General features: G+C 43.2%; 1 protein-coding gene across 1 annotated transcript; it reads right to left on the bottom strand.

The window, feature by feature from the left end:
* Positions 1–4,550: 4,550 nt before the first annotated feature.
* LOC137097747 (keratin-associated protein 5-10-like) lies at positions 4,551–20,038 on the bottom strand. The gene is made up of 3 exons (XM_067472660.1): positions 19,969–20,038; positions 19,103–19,519; positions 4,551–5,023 (listed from the first exon to the last, which is right to left on the bottom strand). Exons 1-3 carry the CDS (start codon positions 20,036–20,038, stop codon positions 4,551–4,553), a joined length of 960 nt encoding a protein of 319 aa, XP_067328761.1.
* Between the last annotated feature and the right edge of the window lie 476 nt (positions 20,039–20,514).

The raw sequence follows: 20,514 nt of genomic DNA, 5'->3' as shown, positions 1-20,514 counted from the left end.
TACAGGTTCTCCACCTGTTTATAATAATCCAAAAATGTAACATTTTGGAGTGGTTGGGCAATAGCAGAGGGGTAGGATCCATTTATCCCTGTTCCCATGGGCCATATTGTCACATTTTGGTGACATCAGAAGTGATATCACATCATTCAGTTTTGGGTTTTATGGGGGCTCCACCCCCCAAAAGAACCCCACTTGCCACTAAATGAACCAACCTGAAGAATAGCATCATATTAAATCTTAGATCTACCGGGGAGGCCCTCCTCTCGCTCCCACCACCATATTAAATCTTATATCTACTAGGAGGCCCTCCTCTTGCTCCCACCACCGTATTAAATCTTAGATCTACTAGGGAGGCCCTCCTCTTGCTCCCACCACCATATTAAATCTTATATCTACTAGGAGGCCCTCCTCTTGCTCCCACCACCGTATTAAATCTTAGATCTACTAGGGAGGCCCTCCTCTCTCTCCCACCACCGTATTAAATCTTAGATCTACTAGGGAGGCCCTCCTCTCGCTCCCACCACCGTATTAAATCTTAGATCTACTAGGGAGGCCCTCCTCTTGCTCCCACCACCGTATTAAATCTTAGATCTACTAGGGAGGCCCTCCTCTCGCTCCCACCACCGTATTAAATCTTAGATCTACTAGGGAGGCCCTCCTCTCGCTCCCACCACCGTATTAAATCTTAGATCTACTAGGGAGGCCCTCCTCTTGCTCCCACCACCGTATTAAATCTTAGATCTACTAGGAGGCCCTCCTCTTGCTCCCACCACCATATTAAATCTTAGATCTACTAGGGAGGCCCTCCTCTCGCTCCCACCACCGTATTAAATCTTAGATCTACTAGGGAGGCCCTCCTCTTGCTCCCACCACCGTATTAAATCTTAGATCTACTAGGGAGGCCCTCCTCTTGCTCCCACCACCGTATTAAATCTTAGATCTACTAGGGAGGCCCTCCTCTCGCTCCCACCACCGTATTAAATCTTAGATCTACTAGGGAGGCCCTCCTCTTGCTCCCACCACCGTATTAAATCTTAGATCTACTAGGGAGGCCCTCCTCTTGCTCCCACCACCATATTAAATCTTATATCTACTAGGAGGCCCTCCTCTCTCTCCCACCACCGTATTAAATCTTAGATCTACTAGGGAGGCCCTCCTCTCGCTCCCACCACCGTATTAAATCTTAGATCTACTAGGGAGGCCCTCCTCTTGCTCCCACCACCATATTAAATCTTAGATCTACCGGGGAAGCCATCCTCTTGCTCCCACCACCATATTAAATTTTAAATCTTAGATCTACTGGGGAGGCCCTCCTCTCACTCCTCCTCTTGCTCCCACCACCATATTAAATCTTAGATCTACTCGGGAGGCCCTCCTCTGGCTCCCACCACTGTCTCAACTGCAGTTGTTGGGGACAAGGGAGAGGGCTGTGAAGATCCCTTACCTTGCCAGCCGGGGGTGGCAGGGCCCAGGAAGAGACAGGCTAGGTAGTTTCAGCTTAGTAGGCCTGGCAGAGAGCTGCAGGAGCCATCTTAGTTTAGGGAAAAGCTCCAGTTCAGAGAGGGGGAGTGGCCTAGGCCTGAGCCAGCCCAGCAACAGCCAGGATTGGTTTGTAAAAGGGGGCGGAGTTAGCCAGTTGGAGGGAAAGAGAGCAGCTTATTTTGACAGTTCAGTTCAGTTCTGGGTGATGTTAGAGTAGGATTAGAGTTTTAGGAGTCTCTGTTAGGAATAGGCAGCTTGCCTGTAGTTTGCACAGCAAAGTAGGCTGTGGCAGACTGGTTACAGCTATTTTAGAAGAGAAATAGCTGGGTTTTGTTTAGGAATTGTAACAAAGAATAGAACCATTCTCTCAAGCAACCGTTACGCTTCTAAGAACCAAGAACACTTTAATTGTAACAGCTAAGCCTCTGAACCTGCATTCACTTTTATTCTGTAACTTGTATTCAATAAACTCTTTCTTGTTATTTTTAACATTTAAGCCTGAGTCAAGTGCCATTTGTGGTTTGAGTCCTTTTCCTTTTTGAATCAACCTCTCCTGTTTCCCCTCAAAGAAGCCTTGGTAATATACAGTACTTGGTGGTCCTAGAAAAGCCTTTTAACATTCTAAATAGCTAGAGGGTTCCTGATTATTTGGTTTATGGTGGCAGCGAAGGTTTTAAATCAAGAGACATCCCCTCAAACGCTATAAGTGCCAAAGTGGTGTGAATTCCTCATTGAAGGAGGGACAGGGTTGGGATCTGTTTGCCCCCTGTCCAGTGATATTGTTTGGCCATAAAGACTGCCTTTATGATTAGGGGTAGATGGTGGGATTGAGTGCATTGCCATCTGCCTGGTTATTACAATTGGTGTGGCAGTGGTGGGTTTGTTTTACCCCCTGCCCAAATAGCATTAAGGAGTCTTTATAATTTGGTGGGGCAGTGGTGGGATCTCCTTGACCCCCTGCCCAGACGGCCATCGAGCGTATATCTTTATAATTTGGTGGCAGCGGTGGGATTGCTTGCCCCCTGCCCAGAGTATATCTTTATAAGGGCCTTCTCAGTGGTGCCCCCCCCCCCGCCTCTGAAACACCTTCCCCAGAGAGATAAGACAGATCCTGTCACTCTCCTCTTTCTGTAAGGACCTGAAGACTTGGTGGTTCTACCAGGCCTTTGAAAATGATTAGTCTCAGGCTGTTAAATGAATGTATGTATTGGCTCTCCTTGGTTTTCCTTACAATGTAACACAGATGATCCCTTGGTATTTGGAGACATTTTTAGTGGTAATGCTACCCAAGGAAATGGGCATGGAGACCTCTCCACCCATTGCTTGATCAGAAGGAGATGTATGCACCAGGACTCAGCTGCATTAAGATCACTACTGACCGAAAGGTCATGAGTTCAAAGCCAGCCTGGGTTGGAGTGAGCTTCCGACCAAAATTGTGTAGCTTGTTGTCGACTTTTGCAGCCCAAAAGACAGTTGCTTCTGTGGACCAGGGACCACTTTGACCAGGCACCACTATGGCCATGGACCACTTGACCAGGGATCACTTTGACCAGGGAACATTTGACCTTTTACCACTTGGCCGGGGACCATTTGTCCAGGGACCACTTTGGTCAAGGTTCACTTTGACCAGGAATCACTTTGATCAGGGGCCACTTTGGCCATGGACCACTTAACCAGGGATCACATTGGCCATCTACCACTTTGTCCAGGGACCACTTGACCAGGGACACTTTGACCAGGAACCACTTTGACCAGGAATCGCTTTGACCAGGGGCCACTTTGGCCAGGGATCACTTTGACCAGGGGCCACTTTGGCTATGGACCACTTGACCAGGGATCACATTGGCCATGTACCACTTTGTCCAAGGACCACTTGACCAAGGAAAATTTGACCAGGAACCACTTTGAACAGTAATTGCTTTTACCAGGGGCCACTTTGGCCATGGATCATTTGACCAGGGGTCAATTTGGCCATGGACCACTTGACCAGGGATCACTTTGACAGATGCAACTGTCATTTGAATTTAGGTACCACCAGGGGCGGCTCAACACATTACGCAAAGTAAGCATTTGAGTATAGTTGATTTTGCCCAGGGGCGCTCTTGAGGCACTCTTGGGGGGAAATAGACCTTGACATATGCAAGTTGTGGTTACTGGGATGTATAGTTCACCTACAATCAAAGAGCATTCTGAACTCCACCAATGATGGAATTGAACCAAATATGGCACACAGAACTCCCACGACGAACAGAAAATATATATCGGTGATTGGTTGGGGGGGGGGGGAGGAGGTGCCAAAATACTGTTTGCTTACCATTGAAAATTACCTAGGGTCGCCTCTGGGTACCACTTATGTGGGGAGGCTAATTTAACTAATTTACAAGGCCATAAAAATCTCCGGCAAGTATGCAAAGAATGAGGAAGTACTTCATCAGTGTCACAAACGGATGGTGAAGCGACAGCTCCCCTGGTGGCCAGAAGCTGGAATGTTAAATAGCCTCTGAGGTTTTGTCTATATATGTTGTGTGTCTACGACATTGAATGTTTGCCACGTATATGTCCCTCAGTCACCTGTGGGGTGAGAAGGGTGGAATATAAATATAAATAAATGAATAATAAGTATGGAAAAAGGAACAAGACAAATCCAAGATTGCAATGCACTTGAGATTTTAATGGTAGAAGACAAAGGTTGCGTACAATCGGAAAGCAAGGCAAGGTACAACGCCTCGTCGCGGGCACTGTAAGAGCATTAGTACATTTGGTCGAGCGTCTCCCAAACAAACAAATTGACTGACTATGAAATATTAAATAGAGCGGATATCAAAAGAATGAAAAAAAAATCAAGTTAACTACTACCATCTATATATATATGTATGTCTTTGCGTGTATATATATAGAAAGAGAGAGGTAGAGAAACACAGAGAAGAATGGAAAGAGACTAAAGACCTGCTGCACACCCCATCATGCTCATCATGATGGGGGGCAGGAGGGTCTTAGCACTGCTTTGCTCAGACGCTTTGGGTTCTGTTCCTGGGTTTTTCTTAATCCGGAGTATTGTTCATCAGGTCTTAGCATGGGCCACAGCATGAGCCACAACAGCATGGGTCGCAGCATTCGGTGCATGAACTAGCACATGGGTAACAGCTGAACAGGTACGAGCCTGGCACATGGACGGTTGAGCCAGCTTGGCGCATGTCAACTCTCAGGCCAGGGCCTTGGCCTCCATAGCCTCCATCTCCACCACCTCCGTAGCCTCCATTGCCACCACCACAGCAACAGGGTTTGCAACATTCGTGGGCACACACTTCGCGGCAGCACATTCGGAAATCGCCGTTGTTCGTAATGTATGGAGTGGGGAAGACCATGGTGCAACCATGATCTCGGACGTGGACATTCTTGTTCACGCCGACGGCAGCCAGCACTCCACCGCCGTCTCCGCCATTGCCTCCACCGTAGCCACCATAACCTCCATAGCCGCCACCACAGCAGTCACCACAACAACCAGAGCCACAACAGGCCATCTTGAGGAAGTGAAGGAAATCTGAAACACAGAGGGAGAGAAGAGACAATGTGCTTTGTGGGAGAACGTCCAGTCAAAAAAGTTGGGTAAGTCCACGCAAACCATAAAGGAAAACATAACCAGCTTGGGTATCAAATGTCTATGGCCTAGTGGTTCTCAACCTGGGGTCCCCAGATGTTTTTGGCCTACAACTCCCAGAAACCCCAACCAGTTTACCAGGGACACTTTGACCAGGAATCACTTTGACCAGGAATTGCTTTGACCAAGGACCACTTTGGCCAGGGATCACTTTGACCAGGAATCACTTTGACCAGGGGCCACTTTGGCCATGGACCACTTGACCAGGGATCACATTGGCCATGTACCACTTTGTCCAAGGACCACTTGACCAAGGAAACTTTGACCAGGAACCACTTTAGGTTCTGGGAGTTGAAGACCAAAAACATCTGGGGACCCCAGGTTGAGAACCACTGCCCCAGACCTACCACTGCCCAAGGAATCGCCAAGGAAGCCCAGGAAGGAAGCATGAATGCCACATTGGGTTAGATACTGTCAGTGGCATACATATTTTTGCCGTGGTTCTCAATCTGTAGGTCCCCAGATGTTTTAGCCTTCAACTCCCAGAAATCCTAACAGCTAGTAAACTGGCCGGGATTTCTGGGAGTTGTAGGCCAAAACATCTGGGGTCTCACAGGTTGAGAACCTTCTATATTATTGGCTCTCACACACGTATATCTCCTTTTGTATATCTCCAAACTCTCCTCGATTCTAACCATTGTAATTTGGATTATGAAGATGGGGCTAGTCTGAACTCAGGAGGAAGCAAACAGAGAGTGCACTCCATTTTTGAGCTTTCCCCCCACCTTCCCTCATTGAGTTCACATCAACTGCTCATTCATGGACTGAGGTTCCTTCCATCCCCAATGGGTCAACAGCATCACCTTGATGGCTTCTCGGGCTTGTAGAAGATATAGAATATCTTCCATATCTTCTACAAGCCCCAGAAGATATCTAGTTGATGCTGTTGTCCCAATGGGGATGGTACAACAGCATCATCCAGACAAAGAACTAATATGAAATTATGACCAACTCTAGTTGAATGCCTCTTCGGCCAACAGAAGTAGCTTGATAGCTTCTGGGGTTTGTGGAAGATATGGAATATCTTCCATATCTTCTACAAGCCCCAGAAGATATCAAGTTGATGCTGTTGTCCCAATGGGGATGGTACAAAAATTGATGAATCTTCATCCAAACAAAGAACTAATGTGAAATTATGACCCAATCTAGTTGAATGCCTCTTCGACCAACAGAAGTAGCTTGATAGCTTCTGGGGTTTGTGGAAGATATGGAATACCCTCCATATCTTCTACAAACTCCAGAAGATATCAAGTTGATGCTGTTGTCCCAATGGGGGATGGTACAAAATTCATGAATTTTCATCCAAACAAAGAACTAATATAAAATTATGACCAAATCTAGTTGAATGCCTCTTTGGCCAACAGAAGTAGCTTGATAGCTTCTAGGGTATGTGGAAGATATGGAATATCTTCCATATCTTCTACAAGCTCCAGGAGACATCAAGTTGATGCTGTTGTCCCAATGGGGATGGTACAAAATGCTACAAAAATGCATGAATCTTCATCCAAACAAACAAGTAATATGAAATTATGACCCAGTCTAGTTGGATGCCTCTTGTAAGCCATGAAACCAAACAAAGGACCCAACACCTTCCTTGTTATTGGTCCCCACTATCTGATTAGCAAAGTTGTCCATCCAGCAATGGCTGGTGGCAGCTGTATCAGAAGGATGGTGGATCTACTTAGGGTTTGAATCCATATTTTCAAGGTGCTGAAGTTAGAGAGAATGGGTTTCAGCCACATGGATACTAGCTTCCTTCAAATGCAACCTAAAACCTTGACCGCACCACTGACATGGGACCAGCATTGTCCACTGTAGAGCAAAGACGATGGCTTACCTGGTCCTTCAAAAAGAAGTCTGGAGAAGAAGCAGTAGTATGGACGTTCACTGAAGTTATGGAAGGTAGCTGAGCTATGGGTGCTTTTATACACTCCTGGGTAGGTGAGTAAAGATGACACTGTCCCACATCAGCTGCCAATTATTAACACCATCGTGCTTGGTTCTCCTTGGGTGACTCTACAAAACTGCTTGCTAATTGTGGTCTCCTTCCAAAGCCATTTAACAAGGCATCTCGTTTGCACCCCGTGGTTGCCTTTCTTTTTATACTTTTATGGTCAGCTGTGGAGCCGGGAAATCAACTTGACGGCATTCACTTTGGTCAGTGCCATCCAATGAAGGCAAAGGGAGTTGGGTTTATTTATGAAGGATTTATTTCCATTTACTGGACCAAACTTGGTACAAATAACCCAGTATGTCCAAATTTGAGTACTGGTGGGGTTGGGAAGGATTAATTTTGTCATTTGGGAGTTGTAGTTGCTGGGATTTATAGTTCACCTACGATCAAAGAGCATTCTGAACTCCACCAATGATGGAATTGAACCAAACTTGGCACACAGAACTCCCATGACCATCAGAAAATACTGGAAGGGTTTGGTGGGCATTGACTTTGAGTTTGGGAATAAAACAAACAACAACTATAAAACTTGCACCAGACATGCGGAAATAATAACAAAACGATTTCGAAACGATTTCGAAATGATTTCGAAACGATTTCGAAACAATTACGAAACGAATTGAAAAATTCGTTTCGATTTTTAGTTGCTCCTGAATGGTTCAATATCGCTTCGTTATCAGAAAAATAACGAATTACGAAATTAACGAACGAAACTGCCCAGCCCTATTGAAGAACCGTTGGAAAATATGGAAAAATGGTGGAAGGAAATAGAAACTTACGGAGAAGTAGCTGGTCTAAAAATAAACAAAGAAGAAAACACAAATCCTAACTAAGAATATAACAAAAGAGAGAAAAGAAATCCTACAAGAAAATACTGTGTTTTCTGATAGTCTTTGGTGACCCCTTTGACACCTCCTCGTGATCCCCCAGGGGTCCCAACCCCCAGGTTGAGAACTGCTGATTCAAGACAGAGAAGGCCACAAGGGAAAGAAAATGGCAATAGTTGACTCAAATAGAAATATTATGACTTTGGAGCACCTGTTGGGTACCTTCAAGTTATTACCATGTCCCTACTGAGTGCTTGTATCAGCAAACTTGCCTCCGTCAGAAGCTAAGAGAAGGTGGCTTGATCAACACCATTTGGTGGGATTTCATGACCGAATACGAATTTGAATCTTGGTCTCTCAGAGTCCTAAATCAACGCTAAAATTACTTCTAAAAGATTGTGGGTTTTTGGAAAGGTTTCTCCAGAGAAGGTTTGCCATTGCCTTTTTCTGAGGTTGAGATGGTGTAACTTGTTCAAGGTCAGCTATTTGGTTTCCATTATGGAGCTGGGATCCAAACCTAGATTTCTCGGGTCTCTAGCTCATTCATTGAGCACTGCACCACATATGTGCTGGATCTGGGCCAGATTTACACCAGAATAATCTGTCTGGTGTAGATGTGGCCTTGAAGAATGCAATGATGACCACCATACCATTTTGTTTCTATCTGAATTGTGAAGCCAAATTAATCCTTACTCACACCAAAAGCCCAAAATGGGAACCTGAGTTTAATAACCCATAATGCCGGGCACCACTTACGCGTGCACTATTTTTACATGGCAAGCTGATGCTGAATCATGTCCATGGTGGACGTGGACGTCTGCTTAATTATATCCTTTAGAAACACCACAAAAATATATTTATAGGTCCACGTTCCTTCAAAGGGAATAGCTTGACAGCCAGCCCCAACACAGTTGACTAAAGTGTTGAGTTCCTCATAAACGTATTAAAATATAGGTATGCTAACAAGTTAATGTATGTGGGTAAGAATGTATTATGGGTTGTGGGTACAACAATGAGGTCAGCAGACTCGTTGTTGGGTCAATGGATTGAGATGACCATGTCTAATGGGCTACCTAATGGTGTCCATCTCTGGTCCAACAACGGAAAAGCAGAAAAGAGTCAAAATACAAGATGGTTACAAGAAGTGATGGATGGAAATCTCATTCTACTTTTGACATGTGCTGCTTAGTGAATGAAGTAAGCCAAAACTCAACCATTAATGATGTTTACAGTGGTTGGAACACTGTTTTGATACTCCTGGTCTTCCCAGTTACTAACCCGTGTTGTTACTACAAGATGAATTGATCAGTTGGAAGTCTTGGAGCTACTTGACATCAAGAATGGAAAGTTCTCCAATTCTGTGAAGTATCAGGATGAGTTGGGCTGATGGGACTAGTAGGCCAACATCTCAAGGATGCAAATTTTTAGTATTATTTTGGTCCCATTCGTTTTCTGTTGGGCGTCCGTTGAGTCATTGGCGTCCAAAACCCAGAATAGTATCATAACATCTATTTGGAAAATAAATACACCATTTATTACATACCATGGTTGCATCTCTCGTCATTATCAGACATTATTCATTGATTTTCTTGGCTTTTCCCACCAGGAACGTGATGCCACATGTTTGTTGGAAGCTCTGACAACATAAGAGTTGCGTCCTTCTCTATATATAATTGCTAAAGTATCCCCTATTAAAATTTATAGGACAACACAGCTGGAAGTTTCACGGTTTGTTTAATCCTTCGCTTTTGTGGAGAGACCCAAAAAATCTAAGATTAGCTTGAGTTGGCAATAATGTGTACGTGTGGAGGCTCACACTTTTGAATAGTTGGAAGCAGTGCATCAAAAAGTTGCTTTTTTTAGTTTGTAACTTCCAACACTCACTGTCCAGCATGATCAAGCTGGAACATGTCCAGAGGAAGGCACCCAAAATTGTCAAAGGTCTGGAAACCATGAATCCCTCTGAGGAGCAACTTAGGCATCTGTAGATCTTTAGGGTTCTGTAGATCTGTAGATCTTTAGGGATCTTTAGGGTTGGACAATCGAAGGTGAAGAGGACACATAAGATCTATGTTTAAATATCTGAAAAGATGCCACATTGAAGATGGAACTGACTTATTTTCTGCTGTTCTAGGACACAATGGAACAATGGATTCAAATGTCATGAAAAGAATAAATTAAGAAGAACTTCGGGGTCATAAGAGCTGTTGGATGGAGGAATATGCTGCCTTGAAATGTGGTAGTGTCTCCTTCTCTGATGGTTTTGAAACAGAGGACTTGGATAGTAGATTACTACAGGGGTCCACGTGGGGTTGCCTTTGAAGACTGTTTGGAAACTTCAGTTGAAGTCGAACATGACCCCCCCCCCCCCCCCCCCACACACACACACACATAAGAGATAGTAACTTATAGTTTTGCTAAGGGCAAGGACACCAGGCTGGATAATAAGGGTTAAGCCTTGGTCAAATTGGTATGTATTAGGCTTCATTATTCGTTATTGATTCATATTTAAATTAGCTTACAATCCAATATCGAGCCATGCAGGAATAGTGTGAGAAGTAATTAAGAATCAAAACAATTTTTTCCAATTTTCATAATTATTTCGTAATTATTTCATAATTATTTTCGTATGTCTGGTGCAAGTTTTACAATCTGGCATTAACCCCACTTCCGGTCCCTTTGCTCTGCTGCTTCCCTCCTCTTTCCTCATGGTTCTTCTTGCCTCACTCTGGGCTGCACTGGGCTACCTTCCTTCCTTCCTTCCTTCCTTCCTTCCTTCCTTCCTTCTTTCCTTCCTTCCTTCCTTCCAGCTGGCAAATCCCACATTCCCCCCTCCCTCCTCTTTCTCCTGGCATCCTTCTTGCCCAAAATTTCTCATTATTTTATTTTTCATACCCTCACTCTATGCCACAGGAATGCGATGCCAGGTACAGCTAGTATAAAATATAATATAATATAATATAATATACAATTATAATATAAAATATAATATAATAATATTATAATAATATAATATATATATATTATATTAAATTATTATAATACTATTATATTATAGTATTGTATATTATATTATTATATTATATATTATATTACTATATTATTATTATATTATATTATAATTGTATATTATAATATATATAATATATTATATTATAATATAATATATATATTATAATAATATAATATAATATAATATAATATAATATATACAATAATATAATATAATAATATTATAATAATATAATATAATATAGTTGTTAGTTTTATCACACCAACAGTCAACAACAGAGGGAGAGGGAAGCTTCAGAAGTCCCCCCTGTCCCATTTGGAGGCTTTTTTTAGCATATTGCGCAATTGCGTCTGCCATTAATGAATCGATTCGTAATTTTACGAAATTTCGTATATTTCGAAATTTTTAAAAGGAAAATTTTAGAATTCTTAAAAAAAATGAAACGCAAGGGCCTCCTAAAAACAAAACGAGTTTAGAACCAAATTTTTCCGTGGTTACCCAAGCCTAGTGTGTATCAGTTAATCAAGGCTTTATGCCCTTTTTTCATATGTTTATAGCAGAAGGTAACCAATTTATTACTGAAAAGCATGCCACAAAAGTATTTGACTTTTTCCATCTGAGACACCCCTGGGCTCCTGATGGTCCCCCATCTCACAAACAAGGGACTCTCTTTCCCCCTCATGGATATATTTCCCTTTATGGACCTTCCTATGAATAATATGAACTATGGACACTGGGGGAGGGTAGTTGGGTTTACTCTCTGCATTATGATTTCTATATTTTCATATTTTCTCCTGTGTAGGTAACCTTCTCCTGACCCTTTCTGCCCCATTCCCTTTGTTGGAAAAAAATGTATAAGGAAGTTGCCTTGCCTCTGAAGAGACAATTAGCGATTGTGGAAATCCTTATCTCAGAACATTTCTTGCATGGAAAAATAACAAAGAAATATCTCCTTGACTTCGGAGGCTGACCATCAAGGGGATAATCGCTTGGCAAACTTTTTGATCACATTATAATAGGAGGAAAGAGGACCTTCGGAAAGTCCTCCCCTCCTGACCTGTTTCCTTTCAAGCCTTTCCATTGAAGACATTCACCCTTTGTGCCCCTGTCTGACCACACAAAGAAAACCTGGATTAAGTCTTAACTCAGATCAACCACGACACAATAGACAGGTTTTGCTTGAAGGCCATTTAGGACTCGCTGAGCCACATGGACATTTCCTGAGTTCCATAATCCATTCAAGAATGCATTGTATTCCCTTGTCCTAACTCCCTCCCTCCTGATTCATCAACACGCCAAGGCGGCAGAAGCCCTGTGATTGGCCCAGGAGCTCGAGGGGCAGACAAGCCTCCTCCCAATTGTTGAGGCGCCAGCCAATCACCTTCAAGCCAGGCCAGGGGGGCGGGGGGGGGGGGGAATTCAAAGCCCACACTCTGTTTTTTCTATAAAAATTGCATTTATTTGTGTACATGTATGCTTAGCTTTGTGAATGATTGCCACTTTGCATCCTTTTCAGCTGAATTGCTAATAAATCATCTTGGTGGTGCTTTCTTCAACTTTGGTGAGATTCTTTTTGGGAACTTAGGGAAAATAAATTGCTTAAAATTAGGCTTCTCTTTGCTCACTAATGTAGCGATCCCTCTTTGGTAGGGCCGCAGGGTCTCTCCTCCTGGGGTAGACGCTTCTAAAGTTCCTATCGACTTCACAATTAGTCCAATGGGCAGCAGCTAGACTACTCACCGGAGCATCATACAGGGAGCATACCACCCCTCTGTTATATCAGTTCCACTGGCTGCTGATCCAGTTCTGAGCACAACTCAAAGTGCTGGTCTTGACCTATAAAATCCTGTACGGCCCCAGCTCAGCGTACCTGTCCAAACGTATCTCCTTCTACATCGCGACTAGGAATTTAAGATCTTCTGGAGAGACCCTGCTCTCGGCCCCGCCCTTGTCACAAATGAGACAAGAGACAGGGTCTTCTCGGTGGTGCCCCCCCCCCCGCCTGTGGAATTCACTCCCCGGGGAAATTAGATCATTGTCATCCCTCCTCTATTTTAGAAGGAAATTAAAAATGTGGATATGGGACCAGGCCTTTGGGTAATCTGGCAGACTGACAAGGACAATGATGACTAGAGCTTTGGAACGGATTATGATAAGCAGAATGGAATCACTAATTATAGAACTCATCAAAACGATGGCGACCAGACTGGCTTTTTTCTATTAGTTTTTATTGTATTAACTTAATGTTTTAATTATTTATAATTACTGTTGTATATTTTACTATGTTGAATTGTAGGCATCATAAAAACCAAGATTATGGCAACCCGACTGATTGACAACTGGGAAATAGAGGGAGAAAACATGGAGGCTGTGACAGACTTTGTATTTCTAGGTGCAAAGATTACTGCAGACGCAGACTGCAGCCAGGAAATTAGGAGACCCGCTTACTTCTTGGAGGAGAGCAATGGCCAATCTCGATAAAATAGTGAAGAGTAGAGGCATCCCACTGGCAACGAAGATCCGCATAGTAAAATGGTATTCTCCATAGTCACCTACGGATGTGAGAGCTGGACCAGAAGGAAGACTGAGCAAAGGAAGAGAGATGCTTTTGAACTGTGGTGTTGGAGGAAAGTTCTGAGAGTGCCTTGGACCGCGAGAAGATCCAACCAGTCCATACTTCAGGAAATAAAGCCTGACTGCTCATTGGAGGGAAGATTACTAGAGACAAAGTTGAAGATGGCATCCTTGAAGTGACTGGATTGACTCTGAAGGAGCTGGGGGAGGTGACGGCTGACAGGGAGCTTTGGCGTGGGTTGGTCCATGAGGTCATGAAGAGTAGGAAGCGAATGAATGAATGAACAACAACAAAATGTATTTTGGTTCTCTCTGGTTTGATCTTTAACTTTGATCCAGCATGGTGTAGTGGTTTGAACATTGGCCTACAACTTTGGAGAACAGGGTTCAATTCCCTGCTCGGCAATCAAAACCCACTTGGTAGGGGCTAAAGTGATGTACAAATGGTACATGACACCTCAAAAATTGGCTAAATGCTATCCAAAAACAAATGACAAATGCTAGAAGTGCGAAGAGCAAACTGGCTCTTTCTACCATATGTGGTGGACATGCAGAATAGCCAAATCATACTGGAAGAGTATCCATGGAAAAATAGAAAAGATAGTAGACATAAAGTTCGAACTAAAACCAGAATATTTCCTTTTAGGAATAATAGACTTTGGAATGGATTTAAACAAAGATAAACTCTTCAATTACCTAGTGGCGGCAGCCAGAATAAATTACGCAAAATTCTGGAGAACGAAAGAGACTCCATCCCAAGATCAATGGTTAATGAAAATTTTAGGTATGAATATGGAGAAATCAGAGTAGAGGCATCAGACTGGCAACAAAGATCCATTGCCTAGTCAAAGCCATGGTATTCCCTGTAGTAGTCACCTACGGATGTGAGAGCTGGACCTTAGTGAAGGCTGAGCCAAGGAAGATCGATGCTTTTGAGCTGTGGTGTTGGAGGAAAGTTCTGAGAGTGCCTTGGACTGTGAGAAGATCCAACCAGTCCATCCTCCAGGAAATAAAGCCCAACTGCTCACTGGAGGGAAAGATACTAGAGACAAAGTTGAAGTCCTTTGGCCACATCATGAGGAGACAGCAAAGCCTAGAGAAGACAATGATGCTGGGGAAAGTGGAAGGCAAAAGGAAGAGGGGCTGACCAAGGGCAAGATGGATGGATGGCATCCTTGAAGTGACTGGACTGACCTTGAAGGACCTGGGGGTGGTGACGGCCGACAGGGAGCTCTGGCCTGGGCTGGTCCATGAAGTCACAAAGAGTCGGAGACGACTGAACGAATGAACAACAACATGGAAAAATCAACCCAACAGATGAACATAAAGCAGAACTTAAAAATATCCAAAACGGACTGGACACTAATAAAGAATTGTATAATTCAAGAAAACCTGAAATGGTTAACAGATTGAAACTAAATCCAGACAAGGCAGAGGTCCTCCTGGTCAGTTGCAAGGCCGAACAGGGCATAGGGTTACAGCCTGTGCTGGACGCGGTTCTACTCCCCCTGAAGACTCAGGTTCACAGCTTGGGAGTGATCCTGGACTCATTGCTGAGCCTGGAACCCCAGGTCTTGGCGGTGGTCAGGGGAGCTACTTGTGCGCCAGCTGCACCCGTACCTTGGGAAGTCTGACTTGGCCACGGTGGTCCACGCTCTGGTTACATCCCGTATAGACTACTGCAACACTCTCTACATAGGGTTGCCTCTGAAGACTGCCCGGAAGCTTCAACTAGTCCAACGAGCGGCAGCCAGATTACTAACAGGAGCGGGGTACAGGGAACATACGACTCCTCTGCTGCGTCAGCTCCACTGGCTGCCAATTAGCTTCCTTTCTTCCTTTCTTCCTTCTCTACCTCTTTCCTTCCTTCTCTCTTTGATTCCATGCTTCCTTCTCTCTTTCCTTCTTTCTTTCCCTCCTCTTTCTCTTCTTTCTCTTCTTTCTCTCCTTCCTTCCTTCCTTCCCTCTTCCTTCTCTTTTTTCCTATATCGTCATCTAGCTTTTCGACATTTAGATTTTTGGGGTTTTTAAGTCCTTTTCCACTGAGTGATGGTCACTTGTTGGTCTGTTCGGGATATAGTGTCCAAGTTTAGTGTAAATTCGTCCAGTGGTTTTTGTGTTATGTTAATCCCATAAACAAACATTACATTTTTATTTATATAGACTAGCTTCCCTCTTTGCTTCCTTTCCTCTATTTCTTTCCCTTCCTATTTCTCTTCTTTCTTCCATCTCTACCTGTTTCTTTCGCCCCTTCTTTGCTCTTTGGTTGCATCCTTCCTTCTCTCCTTCCTTCCTTCCTTCCTTCCTTCCTTCCTTCCTTCCTTCCTTCCCTGTCTTTTGTTCCTTCTCTCCTTCTTTCCCGCTCTTTTTCCTTTCACTTTTTTATTTCCTTCTCTCCTTCCTTGCTTCTCTGTCTTTCTTTCTTTCCTTTCTTCTTTCCCTCTCTCCTTGTCTCCTTCCTTCCTTCCCCCTTTCCCTCCTTCATTCCTTCCCTCCTTTGCTCCTTACTTCTTGACTGTCCCTTCCATTTAATTTATATTATATAGTAATATTATATATATATATATATGTAACATATTATATAGTAATCTATATAACAATATATAAAATATTGTATTTATATCGTACATAGAAAGAAGGAAGGAAGGAGGGAAAGAAGGGAAGGAAAAGAAAGAAGGAGGGAAAGAAGGAAAGGAAGGAGAAGGAAGGAGCGAGAGACAGGAAGGAAGGAGGAGGGGAGGAAAGGAAGGGGAAGAAAGGAAGAAAAGGAAAGAAAGGGAGGGAAGAAAGATGGGAAGGGAGTCCTTTCAGGTGGAGTGTGGCAGAGGCAGCTACCTCCTGTGCGTGCGTGTGTGTTAAATGTGTGCTCGTGTAGCCAGAGACAGGCGAGCAGGTCAGACGGAAAGGAAAGAGTTAAAAAAGAAAGAAGGGTCTACAGAAAGTCCGTTCCCCACCTGCCGACCTCTTCCAACAGGTGTATCGTGTCCAAATTTGGTGCCAATTCATCCAGGGGCTTTTGAGTTCTGTGACTACCACAAACGAACATTACATTTTTATTTATATAGATTGCACTTCTTGCTTATTCATGTGCTGAGGTTTTTATTGCTTTCATTTGTACCTCATTGCTATCATCCTCGTTATATTGTACTAGAGTCTTGCTCTGTATCAATAATTGTGCTATATATGTTCATTGTGTGTTTATTAGGGCTGGGCGGTTTCGTTTCGTAATTTCGTAATTCGTTAAAAATTCGTTATTTTTTTATAACGAAGCGATATTGAACCATTCATGAGCAACTAAAAAACGAACCGAATTTTTCCAATTCGTTTCGTAATTGTTTCGGAATTGTTTCGTTATTGATTCGTTATTGATTCGTAAATGTTTCGTTATTATTTCCGCATGTCTGGTGCAAGTTTTAGGGTTGCTGTTTGTTTTCTCAGTGAAAAAAAATATAATTATCACACCAACAGTCAACAACAGAGGGAGAGGGAAGCTTCAGAAGTTTTTTTAGCGTATTGCGCGATTGCGGCCACCATTAACGAATCGATTCGTAATTGATTCGTAATTGTTTCGTAATTGTTTTATGATTTCCGAAATTTCGTAAATATCGAACATTTTTAAGGAAAATTTCGGAATTCTTTTAAATAACAAAACGCAAAAAAACCCTAAAAACGAATCAAGTTTAGAAACAAATTTTTCCGTGTTTGGACAGCCCTAGTGTTTATGTGATGTACTATCAAAATGTTTTTACCCTGAACGCCTGCATGTGCATGGTATAAATCAGACAAATAATATGTGAACCCAGTGAAATTGATTTTTTCCCATGTCAGGAGAAACTTGAGAAGCTGCAAGTCGCTTCTGGTGTGAGAGAATTGGATATCTGCAAGTACGTTGCCCAGTGGACACCCATAATTTTTTTGATGTTTTACCATCCTTGTGGAAGACTTCTCTCATGTCCCTGCATGGGGATCCGAAGCTGACAGAGGGAGCTCATCCACACTCTCCCTAGATTCGAACCTGCGATCTGACGATCTTCAGTCATGCCGGCACAAGGGTTTCACCCATTGCACCACTGGTGAAATGCATTAAACCAAATGGGGTGTTGTTGTTGTTTTTAATGAACAGACAAAACCAAGGACACTCTGAGACCAAAAATTGCAATGCTGTGTGAAACTTTAATGAATAAAAGAAGCAAAGTTAACAGAGTTTTCAATGGAGGAAGCATGCGATCCTTCTCCAAGAAGTGGCCATAACACGAGATTCCTGGAACACAGTATCCGTCATACCGTCATCAACCATTTCATCTAACGCCAAAAATACATCCTCTTCTCTCCAGCTCTTTGTGTCTCCTTTAGCTCGTGTTATTCTAACACAAGTTAAAGGAACTAACACACTTTTGTTGACCTTCTTTTTTCGTTTAGGCCAGATATCCGGGAGAAAATTCAGAAAGGCAAATGTTGTTCTAGAACATGGGTAGAAAAAGTAAGAGGATGGATTCTTGCTCCAAGAGCAAACATTTTTAAAGACTTTCCTGAATTCATTAATAGATAGGTTGATATATTGGACAACTAGTTGGATTTTTGTTTGCTTTAGTTTGGGTTGGTCCATATGGATCTCCAAGGGACCAAGCTTATGTTCTAGAAGAACATTGGATACCACTAAGCTTGTGTTCTAGAAGAACATTGGATACCACCAAGCTTGTGTTCTAGACGAACATTGGATACCACCAAGCTTGTGTCCTAGAATAACATTAGATACCACCAAGCTTGTGTTCTAGAAGAACATTGGATACCACTAAGCTTGTGTACTAGATGAACATTGGCTACCACTAAGCTTGTGTTCTAGATGAACATTGGCTACCACTAAGCTTATGTCCTAGGATAATATTAGATACCACCAAGCTTGTGTTCTAGAAGAACATTGGATACCACTAAGCTTGTGTACTAGATGAACATTGGATACCATCAAGCTTGTGTCCTAGAATAACATTTGATACCACCAAGCTTGTGTTCTAGATGAACATTGAATACCACTAAGCTTGTGTTCTAGATAAACATTGGCTACCACTAAGCTTGTGTTCTAGAACAACATTAGATACCACTAAGCTTGTGTTCTAGTTGAACATTGGATACCACCAAGCTTGTGTCCTAGAATAACATTAGATACCACCAAGCTTGTGTTCTAGATGAACATTGGATACCACTAAGCTTGTGTTCTAGAAGAACATTGGATACCTCCTAGATGTATGGAAAAGCATGCCTTTTCTGAGCTGCTGTAGAAAACAAAGTAAATATATTCTCAAAAAACAAATAAGGAAACATGGGAATCAATAAGAAAGTAGAGAGCGTAAATGGACTAAGCCACAGAGATGGGTGAGGAAAGCAACGATAGGTAGGATATGAAGAAAGAGCCTCGGGGAATGCATCTCCACAAGTCTTGCTTGCAAGCCACTCCCCGTTGGACTGGCACACAAGCATTCCTTTTGAAGATCATGCCCAGGAGCTCAGATATCTGTTCATGTCTTCGGCGATTCCTTGGATCCTTGGCTTTTGGTGGTGAGTTTAGCATGTACAGCAGCATGGTTCGCAGCAAGTACAACAAGACTCGGCGCAATGGACTCTGCTGCAGAGGTAGGTAGCTGGCATGGTAATGTTGCGGCTTTCGCCAATGATGTCGACCTCCAGGCCTCCACCGCCAACGCCTCCACCGTAGCCTCCAAAGCCACCATGGCCTCCAGCACCGCAAGGACAGCAGTCAGGAACACACACACAGTGACAACACACTGAGATCCCACAGCAGTCCCTCAGGTATGGTCCAGGGGTGATCATGTAGCACTCGCCAGGGGTGACGTGGATATCTCTGCCTAAGGTGTAACCAACAAAGGATCCACCGCCTCCACCGCCTCCACCGTTGCCACCATAGCCACCGCCATAACCACCGCCATAGCCGCCACCACAGCAGCCACCACAACAGCCACCACCACAGCAGGACATCTTGAGGAAGAGAAGGAAATCTGAAACACAGACAAAAATTAGAAGAGTCAATGGATTTTGCAAGAGGATATTGAGTCAACAAAGCTTGGCGAGTCCAAGCAAACCATAAATGAGAAGGTGTTGGAGAACTAAACCTATGAAGGAAAGGTTGAGGGAGGTGGCCATGTTCAGTCTGATCAAAAATAAGAGTGATGGGTATAACTGTTATAGTATATTATGAGAAGGAACATCTTGACACTAAGAACAGTTTGACAATGGAACCAATTGAGGTGGTCTTCAGAAGAGACTAGGCAGCTACCTACTGGGATGCTGTAGCTGGAGACGCTACGTTGAACAGAGGGTTGGATTTGGTGGTCTATGGGACTCTTTCCCAATCTATGATCAAGGGACATTTGTGAAACTACCATTATTATGCATTTAGAGTCAAACCTTCCAAGACATTTTGACCTTGACGTTGACCAACTGGTACCTTCTCCTACTTGGTTTGTTTGGAGTTTAGATAGCTCGTTCAACGTATGGTGATTTGGGTGTGGGTTCATTGCCCCATTGGGTCTGAACTAACCAGAGTATTGAACGTTTCTATACTATCAATTTTGGATCACACCAAACGTCAGTGAAGTCTAGGTATCTACCCATTCCAACCAATGCAGTCTTGGCATCTGCAGAAGATGGTAGGTAAATCACGGAGATAATTCCTACAATTGTATGGAGTTTATGGTCCACTCAGTTTTGTCTGCAACATCCATCACCCCCAGTTCATATTGCCATTACTTTAGGATAGTGGGTGTTTCAGTCGATCAATATCTGGTGGCCATATTTACTCCATTTCCTTGACTATTTCCACTGTTCCTAGAAAGAATGCACAAATCTTAGAAGATAGAAAAGTCAATAGATTCAAATGAAACTCACCGAGTTCTTCGTGGAACACAACGTTTGGAGACTCAACTGGAGATTGGTTGGAAGAGTTGTGAGAGGAGGAGGGCTTATATACAGTTTTAGGGTGTCACATGGAGAG

The sequence above is a fragment of the Anolis sagrei genome, chromosome 12 (assembly GCF_037176765.1).
Source record: "Anolis sagrei isolate rAnoSag1 chromosome 12, rAnoSag1.mat, whole genome shotgun sequence".
In the NCBI taxonomy this organism is placed as follows: Eukaryota; Metazoa; Chordata; class Lepidosauria; order Squamata; family Dactyloidae; genus Anolis; species Anolis sagrei.
This window is presented reverse-complemented; position numbering and strand designations above follow the sequence as displayed.